This window comes from Candoia aspera, chromosome 2, assembly GCF_035149785.1.
Source record: "Candoia aspera isolate rCanAsp1 chromosome 2, rCanAsp1.hap2, whole genome shotgun sequence".
NCBI classification, from domain to species: domain Eukaryota; kingdom Metazoa; phylum Chordata; class Lepidosauria; order Squamata; family Boidae; genus Candoia; species Candoia aspera.
The window spans coordinates 206,325,846-206,347,680 of NC_086154.1; the positions used below are offsets into that span (position 1 = coordinate 206,325,846).

Consider the following 21,835-nt stretch of genomic DNA (forward strand, 5'->3'; position numbering starts at 1 on the left):
ACGGAGAAAATCACAATCTTCTTACAAATGTCACATTATGAGGCACTATTAAGTAGAATTACAGTTTAAATGATAAACTAATATATAATATTTTTTTTCCTTTACGTTTATGACTATTTTTAAACTAAAGGCTTTGAAGTATCTTTACCAACATTAAGGATTTGTTTTCCTCCCTGAACGTGAATAAATAAACACGCATTAAACAGAGAGAACGAGAGAGAGGGTGGTTTTGCTTGATGCCCTTAGCTTAGTAAAACCCACTGGAACATTCATCTTAAAGTGTGACTAGAATATGTAGGATGAATTGACCAGAGCAGATCACTTTGTTGTTCCAACTAATTTCAGTTGCACGTTCTTAAATCTCTCACTGAAATAATAGCTTTTGAAAATGCTTAACTCGTTCATATGCTTTTGTTTTATATTTATATTCTGCTTTAGAGTTCAAAAACTTTCAAATACATTATCCTTAATAATTTATCATACAAGACTACTTAAAACATTATATTATATGTTCCATATTCCTTTAGGGAGTAACTAAAGCAGTATGCCTAGTGAATGTATGACAGATGTGAGATTCAATCTTGAGAATTCTGATTCTGAAATCTGAGAGTCTTAGTTTATTACATCAACATAGTTACTATATTACATCTTCAAAATTAGAAATAATTGTTTCTTCATATAATACAGATGTAGCTTCTGTTTTTAGTCACTGGGAATATAAAAACATGTAAAAATACCCAGAAATCTATAAACTGGCATAATGAGAGAGAAGGAACCCTGGTTCTAGGGAAAATGTGTCAGAATAGTGTGGTATAGCTTAAACCAGAGATAAATAATCTTTGGTGGCCAAGGACACTGTAGGATAGAACTGTGTCATTCACATGAATAGGCCTTTGATCTTCAGTTTGAGTTTCAATGGGGTTTTTCTGTCTTCTGTGTCTTTAACCTATTCTATGGCTAATCTAACTATTTGTGTTTCCCACATAAAAATGGTAAGAAAGCATATGGCCAATATTTGCAGCATGATTAGAAAAGGCTGTGTTAACTTCAGAAAGAAGATCCAGGTAGCTCCTAGCCTGATGATATTCAGGAAGCTATTAGACCTAACTGGCTACCCAGAACTTGGGGCAGGGTAATGGTTGAGCTTCTTTTGGGTGGGTCTTTCATTTATATGTTTGTCTTTCAGCTGTTCATGATTTCTTCTCTGCTTTTTTTTGTATCGTTCCTTTTTTAATTGTAAGTCACTTAGAATCCTCAGGAGTTGGGTGGTCTCTAAATTGTATGTGTAAATAAATAAATTGTTGCCTACCCAGATCTACTCTAACAGTCTACTTTGATTTACTCAGGATGTTGAAGAATTCCCAGATTTAGCAGCTGCTTTTGATAGAAGTCATAAACAAGCAACTGAAAATATCACTTGTGTAACACCTATTATTGAGAAGACTAAAGTAAGAGTTATTATTTGCCTCCATCCTCATTTTTAAATTGGTATTCATTATTTTTATTTATTTTACTGGCAGGGATTTGTTCCTCCTTCATTTCAGATCTGTCCTGAGCACTTTGCTGTATTAAATGTAGTGAAAAGTGGGCTTATTATTTCAGTCATAAGAAAGAAATTGGTCTAAATATAAGAGGAAGATATATTGACAGAAGTTTCCCTTGACCCCACCAGTTCCCTTGCAATCCGCGGAAGGTGAAATGATACAAAGGACCAGTATCATCTTTATTTATTCAAATACTTGAATACAAAAACTCCTCATAAGCATTCTTAGACAATAAAAATAGCAGAGAGCTGCAGCATTAGAAAATATCCTTGCTGGTTTGCATTTTCATAAATGGGTGTTTTGGGACATTTTATGTCTACATTGGCAACCATTTTGTGAATAGGCAAATACTCGTAGAAGACATTTTGTGAGATATATACATAACGGTCTCAGAATTGCTTCCTGGCTCCAGTGTCTTAAGAATGGCTGTCCTAGATATATTAGAAAAGCTTTGGTAATTACTTGGACCCAAAGTCCTTTGTATGAACAGAAGGCATCCCCATGCATGCAAGATGGGATTGACAAGCCTATCACATGTGACACAGATATATGAGACTAAAGAACTGAAGCCGGAATAGATGCACATATGAAAGCATCCATGGAATACCACTTGAATCCAAACCTGTCATGATATTTTGGAGTTGATAGTTAGAATCTTATTTACCTACAATTTGAAGGTTGTTAGCTCATAAGAACTTAGATATTTTTTTAATAAGAATTTTGTTAAATTTCAGAAAACGATAAAAGTTACAGAAAAACAAAAAACTACACAGAAAAAAACCTAAAGTGTGAAAACGCAAGAAAAATATTGTAGAAATTACAAAAAGAGGTGACTTCAGACTTTAAACAGCAAGAATATAAAATTCCATAATCAATCCCTTACTCTATATTAAACCAAGATCACATTATTTCTATAAATCGTTCCATAAGCACATTATAAAAATCACTAAAATACAATTGCTCCCTCACCTTATATTAAAAGGAAAAAAAAATACAAAACTCCTAATTAACTTCCCCCCCAAAGATAACAACTACTTAATTATTTCCTTCCCACTACTATTCAACACATTCCTGTCTACTATAATAAAAATCAAAGTAAACAACACATTAAACTCTCTACCATTATAGTTAATAATACAACAATTATAATAAGCCAAACTAAACCCAAAACCAATTATTATTATTATTATTTATACCTAATGCTTCATCCCAATCGTTAAAGGTAAATAAAATCATCCAGAACCTAAAGACCATCCAGATATACAGTAGACTCTCAGTTAACCGGCACCCATGGGGTTTGGTAGATGCTGGATAAATGTAGTTTCTGGTTGCCTGAGAATTACTATTAAACCCTAATACCCACTAGATGGCAGCAGAGAGATACAGATTTTTTTTTGCCACTTGCTTGAGAGTGCCGTTACTTGAGTTCCAGTTAATTGAGAGTCTACTGTATATTCTTATCCCCTTACCCCACTTCAAAATAGACCAAAGCATTTACATATCTCCATAACAAACAGAGAGCATTTCTCTGGAAAAAAAATCAAACAGCCCAACTACTCCCTTCAAGAACACAGACTTCTCTTCAGAAAACCTCCCATACTTAATAACCCCTTCTTTCCCATAACCATTCCATCCAAAGATCAGTTCCTCTCATGGCTTGCGGCTCGATCTCTCCTTTAAATTTCTTCACCTCAACATTGCAATCTTCACCCAGCATTTCAACCGAAGACCCGATCTCACTCTTAGAAGAAATATTTCTGTCGCTGTTGAATTCCTCAGTTTCAGCCACAACATCCCCAACCAGATGGCACATTTTAGAACTCATATTTTCCACAATGCTCTGAATGTCTCGCTTAAGAGCTTGGTAAGAACGAGAAAGAATCTGCTTAATACCTTGCTTAATATCTCGATGAAAATCAGAGGAAGCCTGACTGAAATCCTCCATGTCTCACGCAGTAGATTATGGCGCCCCCTAGGTACATTTACCAGCAAAAGTGAAAGTTGATAACGTCCAAACTGAGTTTACATTCTTGAGGCAAGATAACAGTTCCCAGGGAAAGTTGCAGCAGGGAAGTAAAAGTTCAAAACAGCAGATTCAACATGTAGGAAAAAGCTAAAATCTTCAAAATTAGTACAAAAATAATTTCAAGGAGAAAATGATATACTCTCAACCCTCCTTAATATTTAAATGGAAAGCAAAGTCCAGAACTTAAAAAGAATTTGGAAGGAAAGGTTAATCACAAAAATAATGATAAACACCAAGAGAAACAGTTTCTCTTTGTTGTAGAAAGCCTCTCTTAGGGCACAAATACTTAAAAAAATAATAATAAATTGGGTGCTTTAGAAATGGGGTGGCTGGACTTAATGTCCCTTTAAGGCTACAACGTGGCTTGGAAATGATGAAATCCTAGCCTCCTGGCAAGCTCTTACCAGTTGATCGCGAACGCTGCTTACGATCTTCTGGCTATGAGCCACCATCCGAAAGACAAGTGGGGTGATTCCGAGCCTTTTCCTTTCTCCAGAAAAAATGCTCCAGGGCTTCAAGAAAAGCCTGAGCCCAAAACAAACCACCACGTTGTCAGTTATGCTCGCAGAGCTTGCGGGCACCACTGTTCAGTCCACAATGTTCCCACTGGAAGTCTCAGATTGGTAGATCTTAAAAGCTACAGATAATCTTCATTTAGCAACCAGCAACTTGGTTGTTAAACAAAGCAGTTACTAAGTGAAACCGCAGCTGTGCTTATGTTCTTACTTCAGCTTTCCTTAGCTTTACAGACCTGCAAAAGTCATAAATGCAAGGATTGGTCACAAAGTTACTTTTTCATCACCATTGTAACTGCAGATAGTTGCTAAATGAGTCAGTCACTAAACAAGGACTACCTGTATTTAGAATGTTCAGCTGAGAGCCATGCTTTTTTTCCTACACAGCTTTTTCATTGTATTTCTCTTTTCCAATGTAATCACAAAGATCTCTAGGTTTGAGTCTCATGAGTGTTCTCCAAAGGAATTAAAAACTCCCAAGCCAGAAGTATCATCAACAAGAAAAACAGGCAAACAAGATTCACCAGCTCCAGCTCCAATAGAAAAAAGGAAAATGCAGGTGAAGTTGTCCTTTCTGTGTTACGTTAACTTGCTTGTGAGCTACATGAATATTGCTGGATAAATATGCTCACATACATTTTGTTTCTTAGGTAAAATTTGAAACGGGGAAAATGTGTACTTTTTTTACATCCTACAGGAGCCATCTAAGAGCAATAGAAAAAAGAGTCAGATTCCTGTGCAGCTTGATTTAGGGGGTATGCTGGCAGTTTTGGAAGAAAAACACCATGCAGAAAAATTAAAGCAGTCGTCTAAACCTGTGGTGCTTTCAGGTATGCTTTTGACAGTTTCTCTAGATGATGCCATTCAAATCTATCACTGTTTTTTATCTATTTTGTAGTTTTTAACTTCTGAGGTAAGGTAATTATTGAAAGAATTCAGTATAGTTCACAAAACAAAGTCCCAGAGAAAGGGTTGGATTTTTATCCTCCCTCCCTCCCTCTCTCTCTCAATAAGTAAATATTCAAGGCAGCAAACACATCTAATACTCCTGCCTCATATTTTCCTGGGTGGGTTAGGCTGAGTGAGAGTGACTGGCCAAAATAACCCATCTGGCTTTCATGCCCAAGGGAGGCCTAGTAATCACAGTCTCCTGGTTTCTAGGATATAGGAATGTTAATATTAATGGAATACAAAACAGTTCAAATTATTAGCTCTGTAACTGAAATTATAGTATGGACATTGTGGATTTTTCAGTTTTCATGTAATTATATTGTTGTTGTTGTTGTTAGTTTCCATAATTATATTAAAGCTGTGCAATTTCAAAAATGATACACAAGGGCATCATACCTTGGGCCGGCATAGTACCTCTCTATTATTTGATGAGGCTTCTGTGTAAGCCCCAAAACCAGTGCTTTTTAAGGCTTATAATGTGAGCCTTAAATTATGTAGCTATGGTAATTTAGAAACCGGATGGATGTGAATGATAAAGCTGCTCTTAATCAGCAAAAGGTTGGTGGGAGCAGTCTGAATATATCACACAAGGTATTACAATAAATTTGGTCAGGCTTTGTTCATAGATCTAAAATGCAAGGTGGTAATGACTTCACTGAGTTTCAGTGAAAAAGTTGCATGACTTCTTAAATGTCATTTAAACATTTGGTATTAAACTACCAAACTGGTTTATTTGCAGTAATAAGGCAAGACACTTGCCAGAACAAGACAGAATCTGTAGTGGGTTGGATGAAGGTGCAAGAGAATTTAGTAACGTTGCCTAGATATGATTCTAAAACAGATATATTTAATAGCAAACCATAGTATTTTGCCATTTAAAAAATTAGCTATGATATAAACAGAACTCTTTTGGGGGGAGATGGGCAGTGGCAAAATTTGATAAATAAATAATTACTTTTAGTTAAAATTGGTAGGAAATGGGGCAGAAGAAATTGCTGCAATTTACTTTTCTAAAACAACTTATTTCGGAGAAGGCTGGTGAATTGCATAGCAGTAGATATATTGCTACAGAAGGAAAGGAGGGTGTTCTGTTCAGCACATTCTTGAGTTCATGTGTCATTCATGTGCTGTGTTGAGTGCTAAATCTGAATTATATTCCAGTGTAAGTAATGATTTCAGATTTAAAGTCTCCACCAGATGATACATTTGCATTGTTTCAGTTGGTGGTGCAGTAACATTGCCCTCAAAGGAATCTGTGACTGTAACAAAAAATCCACAGTTAATTCAGGGAAAGACCCCACACAATCCTTTGGACTCTAGTGCTCCATTGGTCAAAAAGGGGAAGCAGAGAGAAATCCCGAAGCCAAAGAAGCCAACATCACTAAAAAAGGTACACTCGTCTAACCATTTATTCAAGTATAGTGTAACTGTTGCTCCTTTGCCTTATCAACATTTCTTACTCTAAATGTATTTTCCTTCCTTAATATTAGTATGACATTTTTCAGACTGTTGCTGTGAGAAACATATTAAGGATTGATACATTATCAGCCCTGAGGGATGTGGGTGAGATAGAATTGGAGTGAATCCACTGTTAAGGTAGAAGAGTGAAAGAGCTTTGGGGGGGGGGCTGTTGAGATGATTAGGGATATAAAATGTATGACACAGTAGCATAACCTTAGCAGCCTCCTGTGAACTGCCTTTTAGTTTATGTTAAAAGGATGCTTCTTCCTGTTAAGATGATGCCTTAACATGCCATAGTTTTCTTGTAGGATTTCTCTCTTCTTTATTAATTTAGGCAGAGATGCATTAGCAACAGGCCTGCCTGTCAGAGATGTGTAACAGCCCTTCTACTCCTCTAAAACTACACCACCAGGTCTGCCTCGTCCAGTTGGACAGCCCAGGGTGATGTAACAGACGCAGCCTTAGCTAGTGTTTGCTGCCACCATTTTGTTTTCCTCCCCTCAGTCAGGGTTGTAGCGATAAGGCCATAAGAAGGAAAAAGTCTTCTCCTTTTTGCAGTTGAAGGAACTTAAGGGCACTTTAAACCTAATACCTAGTTTTCAGTCAGTAGAGACCAAGGCCTTCTGATGCATGTTACCACATTGTAATCTACACAAGACATAAATTGGCAACAAATATATCTGTTTAAATGGTACTGAAAGTTTGTTAAGAATACACAGTAGTAAAGAAAATATGGCTGGATGTTAGGCTTAAAAAAATAATTAAGCTTCAAAAAAGGAAGTATGGACGAAGAGATGGTGGGTAGGCTTAGTACGATATGTAGTTAGGCATCAGAAGAAAGATTAGCTTTGAAGAAAATTGAATGAGGCTTGCTTAGTGACTATTCAAAATAAAATAAAATCAACCCTAACCCTACTCTTTCTGGTTATTCACTGCACCTAGAAGTCTGTATACATCAGATTCCATTCTGCATCCTAGAAGATGTCACCCACAGCTTGAGCTTAGATTCCTTTCTTTCCTTCTTCACAGCTAGTCGCTGCTCCCAAGAAAATTCCGGAGGAGCAGGAGGAAGAAAAGGCCTCCAGCCAACTCCTCCCTTGCTCTTTAACTACCAAGAGAGAGGCTTTGGTTCTTCCTCAGGGATTTGCCCCCTCTAGATTTTTGGCCAATGGTGGGTCAACATGAATAAATTCTAACTTAATGGGAATCTCTAGAAGCTTGCATTACTAAAGACATTCATTACAACCCATCCCCTTGAGCAAGTTCAACAGGAATTCAATATCCCCACATTTTTAAAATCTGCCCACTTGCCCTACATCCTTTCATGGAAATTCAGACAAAAAGGATTATAAAGTAGTTACATTTTGCCAGCTAATGTTTCAGGGACCAGTTAACTTTATTTGGGGAAAGTAATGATGCAAGTATTTTCTTTTTAAGATTATTTTGAAAGAGAGAGAACAACGGAAACAGCAACACATTTTAGAACTGATGGCTACGCCAAAGAATACTGATGCTGTTGAGCAGAGTGCAGAATCTATTCCTGATAATGAAGCACACTGTAAAGCTTCCAGAGAAGGTACAGTGTGCATCTGGAACCAGTCAGTTCCAGGTGTTTGTAGGGAATGATTTTTTAAAAATTGTGCTAATGAATAATTGGTGTGGCATTGCTTGTGATACAGCTGCTACTGCATATGAGCCTAGATAGTTACTTTTTCCTACAGTTTGCACAAAAAGTCTTGTTTAAAAATTCTCATCTTCCTTATGCAGATATAATTGCCACTTTTGAGCCTTTTGTATATTTGTGAGAAATCAGATAGTTAAAAGCTGCAGTGGACAAGGTTTGGTCTTCATTTCACCATGCTTACATCTTACTTGGCATCTAGGATTGCCAGGTTTTCTACATGCAGGAGGCACTGTTTAGTTTAAAACAGGGAAAGAAAAGAATTGTAACATAAGGAGCTTGGAATTATGAGGAAGAGTTACTATTTTATTTATATTTATGCTTTAATCTAATTTTAAATATAACTATACATATATTCTTTATATTTATTAATATACGTTCATTTATTATATGTGTATGTGTCGCTTGTTATTTAGACCATTCTCAAGCAGTATACAAAGTTTTAACAATAAATTCAATACAATATAAAATGCAATGAGAACATAGAATAAAGAAAAATAAGAAAATTGTAGTAATGGTGCTTGGAAGATAGCATGGTGATTGTTCAGTTTGGCTTTCAAACCTATAGGAGTGGTCTCCTACTTGGGATTGATCTGCTCTCTATTTAAACTCACCACTTATTAGTATGAAGCATATTGCCTTTGAAGGATAGTGGTGATACAATGATTTTAAGTATTAACTATTTGCTCTAGATACAAAGATTGCTTAAACTTTAAACAAATAGAAATATGTAAAATGATCTCCGGGAATGAATGGCTATCCTTTCTGTAATCTCTCCTCTTTATGCAGAATGTTAATTTCATGCCAGTTTCACTTTAATAATTCCTTAATAGATTTAAACTGAGCTAAAATAGCTATAATAGCTCTGAGGCTTCTGATCAATTAAAAAAAATAACCATTTGTGTATCCAACTTCCCTTTAACTTAGAAAATGTAAAAGAAGTCACAGTGGATCCAGTAATTCTAACCCAGGGTAGTTCAGAAGTGGACTTGAAATGTACAGAATTCAGTGACTCCATGCAAAACTCCATTGTTCCATCACAGTTGAAAGCCAGCCTTCCCAAAATCCATAGCCGAAGATTTAGAGAGTAAGTACATTGGTATCAGTCACTCAGTAGCAATGTATTGCTTCTATTATGGGCCTGACTGCTCTGTGAAGTGGGATGCCTGATGGTAGTTCTTGCACAAAGCTACAATTGTTTTAGAATCCTTAGGAGGCCTGTTCAAGTCTTCCACTGAATATGTAAAAGCTTTCAAACTGGATGGAGTATAGTATGAACATAACATTTCTTACTCTCCCCAACTTCTGTAACATGACTGTCTGAAGGGCAGCTGTACTCAACACTGACCTGAATGTTAGTACAACTTCCCATGCAGTCCAGCATTATGGTTTATTCACTCATGTTCAAACAGATAACTTTGACTTGAGATTTCCAGCTGAACTTCTGAAGATCAGAAAGGGAGGAAGCTGCCTGTATGGCCCTGTTCTCTATCCAATTTGAAGCCTTCCATACATTTAGCTACATGCTGAATTAATAAATAATCCTGGAATGACCTTAATTGATAAGCAAATTACATTTTAGGGTCAAATGATGGATATTTTTTTTTTTTTATAAATTGGCTACTGGACAATTTTGGTTGACGGACAAATTGATGGTTTTGAACCATCTTATCCTTGTATGTACTGTTTGGTTCAGTTGATGTTAATTGGGTGCTGGTAGGTTTGGCTCAACCCCTGGTAACTGTATGGACAAATAGCTTCTATCTTGACTTGTCCCAGGTAGTAATCCATAGGTCTTCCAAAGACATTTCAGTGCCGACCTTAATACCATCCATCCACGTAATTGGTATTTCCCCCTTTTTTCTCCTTTCTTAATGTTTTCAAATGTAGTCCACACACACCCAGTCCATCATCCACTCATACTACATGGCCAAAGTATTCTGTGCTGATCATTGTCTCAAGGAAGAAGTCAGACTTTATTTAGTCCAAGACTGTTTGGTTCTTCTTGCAGTCCACAGTACTCTTAAAAAGTGTTTCCAAATCCATGATACTCATCTGTCTTCTTTCACTTTTCCGTAATGTCCAGCATTCACTGCTGTACATTACTGCTGAAACAACCATTGCTTATATCTTTTATCCTTCATGATGTTGTCAAAGTTTATCATTGCCTTCCTGCTAGGATTAATTTACTCCTTACTTCTGTAGTACACTGTCTTTATTCTTGACTCCAAACTCCAAAATTATCTACCACCTTCAGTTCTTTTCAGCTTACAGTGGTACATTCACAGGGTATATGGGTTGACATGAACTTTGTTTTCTTAGTATTTAACATTAACCCATATTTTTTTTCACTTCTCATTTTTATTTCAATGATAGGGGTGTGCCCAATAGAGAGAAAAAATATTGTTTTGAATCCAGAACAAACCATCACATTCTGGATGTTCGGCCAGATAATTTTAGGCCAGTCACAATTGAGCAGAACTGAAATGAGAAATGCTTTGGTCATTCCAAACTTCAAACAAAACAGAATCTGGATGGGGTGAGTAGGACAAGGCTGATGCATGTTGTGTCCTCTCTCCCCTTAGCATACTCCATCAGCCTACCTGCCACATGATCATCCCAGTGCCTTCCTTTACTTTTCTCAGTCATCAGTGTTGTTGGTTTTTTTCCCCATCCTCCCCTCCCCACAGAACCACTTCTGCCTGGAACAAGAAACTTCAGTCCATGCCAAGAATAAAACAATCATGTTTTGTTCTGTACCTGCACCCAAATAGCTGAAGCATGCATGTATCTGTTAAGTACAGATTATTCAAAACCATCTATTTCATATACAGAATGTTGTGTACATCTCTATTAAGTAATGAGTTCTTCTAAGTCTTCTTACTTTCAGCTAACAAAGTCAGCAGTGGTTGCACGTGTCAAATAGTCAGACTCCCAGTTTTGATTCCAACTGTCATCTCTTCCAGCCTTCTATTCTTATAGTAGATTCTCTGTATAGTTTAAACTGATATGGGAGCAGTGTGCATCCTTTTCTTACTTGCTCCCCAATTCCGAACAACTTCTCTTTCCCAGATTTAGTTCTTACAGTAGTACAGTGGTCACTGTAAAGGTTCGTCTGAGGAATAATAGGATGTTCTGGTACAACCGTTAGTCTTAATATATTTCACATTCTGGCATGATTCATATAGTCAAGCTCTGTTGTAATCAATAAAGCAGAGGTAAGACATCTTAAATTCTCTTGTTATCTTTACTATCCATCCTATTTTAGCTATCTGATCTCATGTCCCTGTGCCTTTTCTGAAATCTGCCTGTTGATTTGGCATTTCTTTCTCCATATAGAACTTTATTCTTCTTTGTAAGATCTTAAGCAAAATTTTGCTTGTTTGAGGAATTAAGGCAGTGATTCAATTATTTCTATGCAATGATATTTTCCAATCTATAACTCATAGTCTTGTTCTGTAGTTGTTGAAGTAAAGTTCTTAGTATCTTATCTGTTTCTTCTGCAGCTTTAAGCAGTTCAGTAGGTATTTCATCTACATTTGGTACTATTCTATTTGACAGTTGGTTTAGTACCTCTTGTCCCTCCCTTTCTAGGAAAGTTAGTTCCTGAATATATTCCCCTGCAAGAAATGTTTCTGTCATTCTACAATCCTATTTGTAAAAGATTTGACTATTATCTTTCCATCTTCCATTAACCTCATTTGCTTCTATTCAATTTCTTCCATGTTTACTCCTAAGAAGCCCTAACTTGGCAAAATTTCTCCCATGATTTTTGTGATCGTTGTAAAGATATCTGCATTTTCTTAGAATTTGCATTTTTTCCACATTATTGGACTATCTCATCCTTTCCTGCTTGATGTCGAACATCTGTGTTGGGTCATCATAAGTCTTTCTCACTGCCAGAGGCTTTGGCTTTCATCCTTTGTCTTTTCCCAGCTATCATGATGCTTGATCTGCAAGTCCCTTGAATCCTCTCTTCTTTGAAATGTTTGATTTTTACTGGGTCTCTTATCTCTTCTCATCTCTCTTCAGGTTCTCTTTCATGTAAGTGTACTGCATCTGTCCCCTAACTGAGCTTAAATTCTGATTGATGTATTCCTCCTGGTCAAACTTTCTTTAACTTTTAAGGTTTAACCTGTATGTTTGACACCAATAATTCATGATCTGTCCCACAATCCTCACCTGGAAGTGTTCCGGCTGAACAAATTACATTTTTTCATCTTCTGTTTCCTATTATAAAGGAGATCTTATTCTGATGTTGTACATTCAGTGATGTCCATTTGTAGAATCTTTGCTTCTGTTGCCATATGAATACAGTTTATGTGTATGTTGTCTTAAAATAATTCATTTGCAAACTTTGTTAACCTGTATTGTCTAAATCTTCCTGCACTCAATCACTCATAGTACTGTGTAATAACGTGTCTTATAGTTGTTGTATTTAGCACCTCTTGCAATTTACCATGGAATTCCTGAATATGTTTCACCATTGGATCTATTGTAGGTTTATACATTTGTATAACATTGATGTTCACTGGATATCCACTAATTCTAGCCTATCATCTGTTATAGCTGAGCTGGATTGGCTCAAATTGAGAAAATGTGAATGGCATGTTAAAGTCATAGTCTGATCTCCTGGCTCATATTGTATGCTACTTTTTAATTATTGTGATAGTGCTGTTAACAGAAAACTAGTCTGTGGCCTTTGGCTGTCAAAAGATCAGCTGAAACAAAGAAGAAAGCATTTTTTTAGGAAGTCTCCTCTTCTCATTAAATTCGGATCTACATAAAGACAAGAATACTGATAGGACTTGTTCTCTTTTTGTGAGTATCATGTAAGATAGAGAGTGATAGACTTGGTGAAATGTAAGTTTACACATGAGGAGTCAAGGTATAAAGAAATGGCCCCATTTTGATCTGCTTGCCTCACAAGCTAATTCTACCCCACTTTTTCCCTAGCCAGAGGCAGATCATATATGATTGTCATTGCTTAGAATACCAGATAAAACATAATATATTGGTTTAATATTGCAAATATTAAATGCCAGAAATCTAACTACAGCAGGATGTGGCTGTGTCTACATAAAGAAAATTTTAAATGAGGACAGTTTGCCAGTTCTTTTGTATATAAATGGTCCACTTTTAGTTTTGCATGAACATAGTTTGTTCTCTAGAAAGACAAACCAAACCAAATCTCTGTGTGTTCACTTAAGGCACAGGCCAAGATTCTATAACTGAGAGGGAATCTGCCTCCTCCCCTATCTTTCTACAGTAAATGTCGTTCTTTCCATGATCTAAAACACAATGCAGAGTGAGCTGCTGAGAGTTGTTTTTGATTGCAGCAGCTTACAAATATGTTTAATAAATAAATCATCTTACTATTGATCCAGAGACTGAAAGTTTAGAATTTACTCTTATATTTTACGCAAGAGTATTTACTGATGCAAAAAACACCTCTAAAATTGGGAACTAAGAAGAGAATCCTCCTAACCTGGCTTCAGCTTTCAAACTTCTCCTGATAAAAACAGCATTTACTCTTATTTCCTGTGATGGATTTTCTCCACAGACCCATTGCTAAGGAACCAGAGAAGTGTATTTTCACCTTCACCTGCTCAATACCCATTTTTGATTTGTAAGTGTTAATTGCTAGGTCCTTTGGCACACGAGCCGTGTAGAATAAAGAAAAGGCTAAGACACCCCTGAGCTGAGCTGAGCTCATGTTAAGTATGTGACACAGTCATGAAGTCTTCTTAAATATACTGTGGTAAGAATGAGGTTTGCTGTAGGCTTCTAATCTAGTCCATAACCCAGGAATTCCTTGGTGGTAACCAGATCTGATCCTATTTTTAGCTTCTGAGTCAAGACAAGATTGGCTAAGTGCTTTCCTCTTCCAGGAGGTCCAGGGTAGCTTAATATTCTTTAACCTGTTTTTGGCAGATCATATTGGAACTTGATTGTGAGATGGGTGGCTATGTAAATATGACAAATAAATAAAACTTGAGGCTTTTCAGAAATTGCTCTTTTCTGAGAAGTGTAATAAGTTTCTCCTTATGGAGGACTGTCTTTAACCTTTGTGCCATTGGTTCTGGTGACTATAGGTAGAGCTTATACAAATAGAAAGAGGCCCTGTTGATGGTTCAAGGCTTTGAACCCTCCAATGTTTCTCTAACGCATTTTTATTCAGTGTTTTGAGACTTTGTTTCAAGGTTTAGAACCATATTTGTTACATAAACGTTTTTATTTGTTCTGAACATAGTCTGCTTGTTTATTTGTATGTATCTTTGGTTAGAATGGATGAGAAGGAGATAGAAGGGAGTCAGACATTTGCTAAAATACTGAAACAATTGTCTCTTTCTTTAGCTACTGTACCCAAGTGCTTAGTAAAGAGGTTGACAGCTGCGTTACAGATCTCTTGAAAGAGTTGGTTCGTTTCCAAGACCGCCTGTATCAGAAAGACCCTGTCAAGGCTAAGACGAAACGCAGGCTCGTTATGGGACTCAGAGAAGTGTTGAAACACTTGAAGCTGAAAAAGTTGAAATGTGTCATCATTTCTCCAAATTGTGAAAAAATTCAGTCAAAAGGTGAGCTGTTACATTAAAAATGTATTTACCTAAAGCAAACAGATCGCTTTTGTGATGGAGTATGGTAGGAGATTGGGAGATGCCTCAGGTCTTAGTTTCTCTTCATATAAATGAAGAGAAATGAGATACTTCATCAGCACCATTGTTTTAATGGCTCATTCTCTTAATTTGGCTTTTATTTTATCACAGGTGGGTTGGATGAGACTCTGCATCTCATAATTGACTCTGCTTGTGAACAGAACATTCCATTTGTTTTCGCTCTCAATCGCAAAGCTCTAGGGCACTGTGTGAACAAATTAGTGCCTGTCAGTGTGGTGGGAATATTCAGCTATGATGGGGCTCAGGTGAGTTGTGCTATCGCTAGTGTTTGCCCTCTTCTGTTAATCTGGATTTGAATTTCAGTTTTAAAAAGTCTTAATTATTAATATTACGACAGCTACTGCCAGCATTTAAAAAGATGCCAATCGCTACGCCTTGTCTGGGAGTTTTCTACACCTTTAAGTAACTTGGGTGCTATTCTAGTATTAGAGCAATGCAGAATGGTTTGTTCATGATTACTCTTAGTAACTCTGTTGCTCCCAGCAAATATGTCAGTTTTGTGCAGTTACCTGTATGCTCAGTGTGGATGTTTGCAAAAGGAAAGTTTTTGCATTCATGGCTCCAAGCAAGTTGGCTTTCATTGAGTCAGGGCCCTGCACTGAGCGCATGGTTTGCTTAGGACCTGGTAGGCATCAGTTGAGTGAGAAGGTGGTTTTGTCTAAAGTGTGTATTTGTCAAAGACTCCTATTATAATAATTCTTGAATAACATGAAAAAAAATTGCTTATGTTTGAAATTTCAGCAAGTTACTTTCTCTTTGCTTCCTGCACGCTCCTCCACAAACACCTCTTTGGCTGTAGCAGAGTATTTCTAACTTGTTCGAAGAAAGGAATCAGTGCACTTTCCCCATACCCCAGTTACTCCGTATAATTCAGAACACAGCGTATTGCAAGCGTAAACCAGATGTACTGTGTAAAACTTCTTAAAGAATAGATAACTGATTGATCCAGGGCCCCTTACAAGGGAAGATACACGTATTTCCCAGGTGCCCCCAATTCTCCAAAGACAGGGAAAAAAAACACCTGATTTTCGGTTTAATTTTAGTATCACCTTCCCAGTATTCACATGTTCAAATGCCAAATTTTTGCATCTTTGGTGAGGCTAAATTATCAAATAACCTAAGTAAATCATCTAGAGGCCTATGCTAATTGTGTTCTTGTCATGCATCTTTCTTTTGCTGTACCCAGCAGGGGTTGCAGCTGTTGGTTTATTAGCATCAGTCTGTTCTCTTATATTAGTGCATCGTCTAGGACTGTTTGTCAAAATGGCAAAGTCTGTTACAGTATGGTTTAACCTTAGATTCCTAGATGAGCAACATATTAAAGCCATGAGTATGACAAGTTGCCCTATGCTCTTATAAATAAGACCTTGCTTGTAAATACTGTGTAAGTTACTGATGAAGCAAGAAGCTTCGTGGCTTCAAAATTCCTAAGATGGACTTTGCCTGAAAAAAAGACAAGCAAACTGGTCTTATTTATCTGTGCAGTTTAATTGTAGCAGGCTCAGTTCATGTAAATAGTGTTTGTTTTCACATGCAATTGGGATCTTGGCCACAGAGACATGCAGAGACACTATAATATGAATTGAACTTCCACACAGGTATTGTCACTACCATTTTTTATACAACAGTTTCTTGGTTTTATTGTGTTGTGCCTGCAGATTCTGACTGCTGGCAGATTTTATTTAGAGCTACCAGATATTCTCTATTGCACAATTTTCAGTAGCCAGTTCAGGCTCTTTAATTTCCTGTGGGTTTTATTATTTTATTAAATGCTATTTTCCAGGGTTATTTTCTTAATCTCTTGTGTCTGGTGCTTTAGCCTTTTTTTTCTTTTTTAGCTTAATTTGATTTCCACACACCACAGTACTTGGGAGCATGTGACAGTTTGATACTGTTGAGCTATAAAATCTCCAAACATTAGCTATGCTGCTTTGGATAATCAGAGTTATATTTTGATGTTGTTGTTTATTCGTTTAGTCACTTCTGACTCTGTGACTTCATGGACCAGCCCACGCCAGAGCTTCCTGTCAGTCGTCAACACCCCCAGCTCCCACAGGGACGAGTCCGTCACCTCTAGAATATCATCCATCCATCTTGCCCTTGGTCGGCCCCTCTTCCTTTTGCCTTCCACTCTCCCTAGCATCAGCATCTTCTCCAGGGTGTCCTGTCTTCTCATGATGTGGCCAAAATAGTTCAGTTTTGCCTTTAATATCATTCCCTCAAGTGAGCAGTCTGGCTTTATTTCCTGGAGTATGGACTGGTTTGATCTTCTTGCAGTCCAAGGCACTCTCAGAATTTTCCTCCAACACCACAGTTCAAAAGCATCGATCTTCCTTCTCTCAGCCTTCCTTATGGTCCAGCTCTCGCAGCCATATGTTACTACAGGGAACACCATTGCTTTAACTATGCGGGCCTTTGTTCTCAGTGTGATGTCTCTGCTCTTAACTATTTTATCGAGATTTGTCATTGCTCTTCTCCCAAGGATTAAACGTCTTCTGATTTCCTGACTGCAGTCAGCATCTGCAGTAATCTTTGCACCTAGGAATACAAAGTCTTTGACTGCTTCTACATTTTCTCCCTCTATTTGCCAGTTATCAATCAAGCTGGTTGCCATAATCTTGGCTTTTTTGAGGTTTAGCTGCAAACCAGCTTTTGCACTTTCTTCTTTCACCTTCATCATAAGGCTCCTCAGTTCCTCTTCACTTTCAGCCATCAAAGTGGTATCATCTGCATATCTGAGATGGTTAATGTTTCTTCCAGAGATTTTAACTCCAGCCTTGGATTCCTCAAGGCCAGCTTGTCGCATGATGTGTTCTGCATACAAGTTGAATAGGTAGGGTGAGAGTATACAGCCCTGCTGTACTCCTTTCCCAATCTTAAACCAGTCCGTTGTTCCGTGGTCTGTTCTTACTGTTGCTACTTGGTTGTTATACAGATTCTTCAGGAGGCATACAAGATGACTTGGTATCCCCATACCACTAAGAACTTGCCACAATTTGTTATGGTCCACACAGTCAAAGGCTTTAGAATAGTCAATAAAACAGAAATAGATGTTTTTCTGAAACTCCCTGGCTTTTTCCATTATCCAGCGGATATTGGCAATTTGGTCTCTAGTTCCTCTGCCTTTTCTAAACCCAGCTTGTACATCTGGCAATTCTCGTGTCCTAAAATTAATGTTAATTCAAAATACATTTGTTTTCCCCATTCTTATAAATTAGGACTATTTTCACAAAATGGTGGAATTGACAATGGAAGCAAGGCTGGCCTACAAGGAGATGATTTCAGCTATAGAGAAGGAGTCAAGCGAAGAAACAAAACAAAGTGACTGTGCACTCCAAACCCATCAGAAAGAGATTTGTGCACTAGATACTGGTATAGTGCCCCTTCAAGGGTCTGAAGAGGATGTTCCAAATTACAGTGAGTTTTCAGGGCCTTTGTTTAAAATACGGAAATTCTTTTCTGTTCATCTGTGTATGTTCATATTTAAGGTAAGCTTTTATGATGGTAGAGATACCACAATTCAGTGATTACAGAATATTCCAGAGAACTCTAGAATGTTCTATTCCCCCACTACAACCATGCCATTCTTGGTATAGTTCAACAATTTTCAAAAGTAAATTTCTTAAACCAGAAACAGTTTGAGGTGTCCTAGACATTGAGTTCCAGAAGGGGAACAGAATATTCTGGAATATTGTTCAGTTGCCAGATTTTGCACATTACTCTGTTGAAGCTGAATATGCCATTTCATTCTTCAAATCCTGATGATGCTAATCTTGGTTTGCTAACCCTTGCTGCAGTGTGTGCATCAATCTTTAGAGTGATGTGAGTGACTGCCTCGAACCAGTCTTGTCTTGAGGCCTCTGTAGCAGAATAACTAAAGTAGTGCAATGCCCAAACACAAATACTAAAGATACACAGAATGCATACTGCCTTTTTTTTTTTTTAATCATTCGATCATGTCCAATTCTCAGAGACTGCCTGGACAAGTCCCTGCAGTTTTCTTGGCAAGGTTTTTCAGAAGCGGTTTGCCACTGCCTGCTTCCTACAGCTGAGAGAGATTGACTGGCCTAAGGTCACCCAGCTGGCTTTGTGCCTAAGGCAGGACTAGAACTCATGGTCTCCCGGTTTCTAGTCTAATGACTTAACCACTACACCAAACTGGGTCTACTGCCTCTTTAGCAGAAGCCAAATGCGATAAGCAAAACCACCATTACCTTGTTGATCTCATTTGTGATAGAATATGTATTTGAAGTTAGTAACCATTCTCAGAGCTGTAAAGCTTCTGTGTTATTTCTGGTGCTGATTATAAGACATGTTTGAATCAATGCTCTAGGATTCTTTCACCACCATGTACGTGTATTATTTCTTCACTTCTGGTAGCAGTGATTCTTCTGAATACAGGCCATATTGTGCTATACTGACCAAGAGGTACATTAATACATGTGGATAGGACAGACTAGCAACTATCTTTTTATAGGATGAATTATGTGTTGCTCTTCACTTCCTTCAAGAGTTCTTATGCTTAAAGTACTGAGCTATTCAACTAATGTGTGAATGCTGGCAAAAAGTGTTTTCTAGTTTTGATTCTCTTCCATGTTATAGAATTATTATTGGTGCCATCAGCAGCTTTTGAGGATATTTGTGTGAAGTCTCCCTTGTGTCAAGTTCAACTTCTGATGATTTTATGGAATCATTAATTTAGTTTTCATGGCAACAATATGGAAGTGGTTTGTGATTTGTTTGTTTTTTCTTCCCATTCTAGCCCAGGTAATCTTATTCAGACAAACATCCAACCCTGCTTAGCTTTTTGAGATCATCCAAGTTTAGCTAAATGCTGCCACCTGTTTGGGCACTTTATCTCATAAATTATCTCAAACCATCAATTCATTAGAGTTTTATTCGGAACATGGATGGCCTGCTAGGTTTCTTACATAGCTTTTAAAGTGATAAATAAAATATTAATGATTTTAGCCCAACTGTTATCTAGGTTTAAGCTGATCCATGTTTTTAATAAATGAAAACTCTTCCCTTTCCTAAAAAAAAAAAAAAGCCCCATTATAATCTATGGTTTCCTTCATTAGAAAGCTATCATTGTGTTCATGAATGATTATGTGTATTTTGTGATCCTGGGGCTCGATACAAGAGTTGCAAGATTTGAGTGGGAAATGGGTAACTATTTTTCCAACTTTAGCATTCTCAAAGGTGTAGTAAAACTATATTGCATTCCTATCTTTTATGTATGGTCTTTGTAAGAACTTTAGTACATAACTGTTATATGTATTTTCCTGAAGGAAAATATTTTTGTGTTTTGTTTGTTTGTTTGCACTTCTAGTTAAGATCTGGAAGCGAAAGCTTGAAGAGGAATATAATCCCTACATTCTGGAGCTGGAAAAAGAGTCAGCCACTGACATGTTGCCTTTGGGTATTGAGGAGCCTCAGTAAATCAAGACTACCTTCTTTGGCATTACTGACTTTTTTTACTTTATGTGTGTGTGTGTCTGTGTGTATATAAGATATGTAAATAGTAAATTATCTAAATTTAATTATCTGGAATATAGAATATATAATATGTAGCTGAATTTCTGAGATAATTTAATGCCAAAGAATTCAGAGTTGTTAAACAACTTCCCTTCTAGGCTTGATTCAGTAAAAGTACTTGACTCATCCAAATCAAATACAGAATGAGACAGGAATTGAATCTGGTTTGTTTGTATTTTCCTATAGCAATAGTGAAATCACCTTTGGCCTAATGTCATACTGCTACTCTGTGCTCTGTGTAAGCACAGAATCTCCAAATCACCGTTCTCATAATTTCCTGTAATTACATCACTGAATCTGGATTGATTCAAATGAATTGCATTACACTTGTAAGTGGCTCTGTTTTTCTATGTATGACACTGTGCATAAAAATATTAATATGAAATGAGAGAAGGGAAAACCATTGATTTTCTCCCTGACCTTATTGTAAATATATATTATATATAAATATACTAATATATAATAATGGATTCTATACTGGATATATGCAAATTAGCAAAACAGAAATGCACTACTGTCACCCAATTTAGTATGTGGTAGAGCAATTTGGTGTAGGTCATGGGTGTATAATTAAAAGAAATGGTAGAAGCAAAGCAGAATTATTAAATACATGGAGAATAATCATTAATTTATTGGTACTGTTTTTTCCTATTCTGTCCCATTAACAATTCCAATTTGATATTAAGTGTGCAGCCTTGGAACCTATAGATATATTTGTTGCAAACATCCCAAATGGGATCCTCTCGACTGTCGAATGAACCTTCAACTGTTTATTAAACATGGGTAGTAGGTTATAGCCATAGATACAGAAAATGTTCATCATAAAATAGCTCACCTTTCGTATGTCAAGTAATTTTTCTGCTGCGTTGGTAAAAGCTATGCTTAGAAAGAGAGCAGGATTCCCTTGTGTAGAAAGTGGGCAGCACTGCAAGAGGAGAACCACGCAGTGTGGAATGATTGCACTTTACTAAAAATTCTTTTGTACAGTTCTGTTCATATATCCATGATAAAGGCACAGTTTAGCCTAGCAGAGAGAAAAAATGTGAAGGGTCATTGTGTCCTAGGATGAAAAACAATCCCAGTCCTTTGTAATAACTTTCCTGACCCTGAGTAAACTTAGAAGCCACTGGAGAGAGAAGGTTAGTCTGATCTATCAGCGTAACGTTTTTTCTTCCCCAACAGAGCAGGAGGTCTGATTTCAGCCAGGAGTGCCAACTGTTGTGTGGGCGGTTGGCACTCCTCAGCCATGTTGAGCCATTCATGTTCTTGCTAGAAGGACTTGGAGGGTTGTTCCATTTTGGACCATTTTATAATATGCCTTGCAACATTTCAGTGTCTCAAGAGAATTGAATTATTGTACAACTACAAAACAAATTTGTTTGCAGTATGCCTCTTAGAGAGCAAAAAGTGTTTGCACTAAAACATCATCAGGTATTTTATTG

General features: G+C 37.1%; 1 protein-coding gene across 3 annotated transcripts in view; it reads left to right on the forward strand.

Moving 5' to 3' along the window:
* SECISBP2 (SECIS binding protein 2) overlaps positions 1-21,078 on the forward strand; it is a 33,599-nt gene extending 12,521 nt beyond the window's left edge. For all 3 annotated transcript variants that reach the window (XM_063295244.1, XM_063295245.1, XM_063295246.1), the window contains 10 exons: positions 1,347-1,448; positions 4,501-4,644; positions 4,783-4,915; positions 6,257-6,426; positions 7,935-8,073; positions 9,106-9,265; positions 14,536-14,756; positions 14,946-15,100; positions 18,074-18,272; positions 20,188-21,078. In XM_063295244.1, the coding sequence (XP_063151314.1) occupies positions 1,347-1,448; positions 4,501-4,644; positions 4,783-4,915; positions 6,257-6,426; positions 7,935-8,073; positions 9,106-9,265; positions 14,536-14,756; positions 14,946-15,100; positions 18,074-18,272; positions 20,188-20,297 (1,533 nt within the window). In that variant the 3' untranslated portion in view covers positions 20,298-21,078. The remainder of the gene's footprint in view (positions 1-1,346; positions 1,449-4,500; positions 4,645-4,782; positions 4,916-6,256; positions 6,427-7,934; positions 8,074-9,105; positions 9,266-14,535; positions 14,757-14,945; positions 15,101-18,073; positions 18,273-20,187) is intronic.
* The last annotated feature ends 757 nt before the right edge of the window (positions 21,079-21,835 follow it).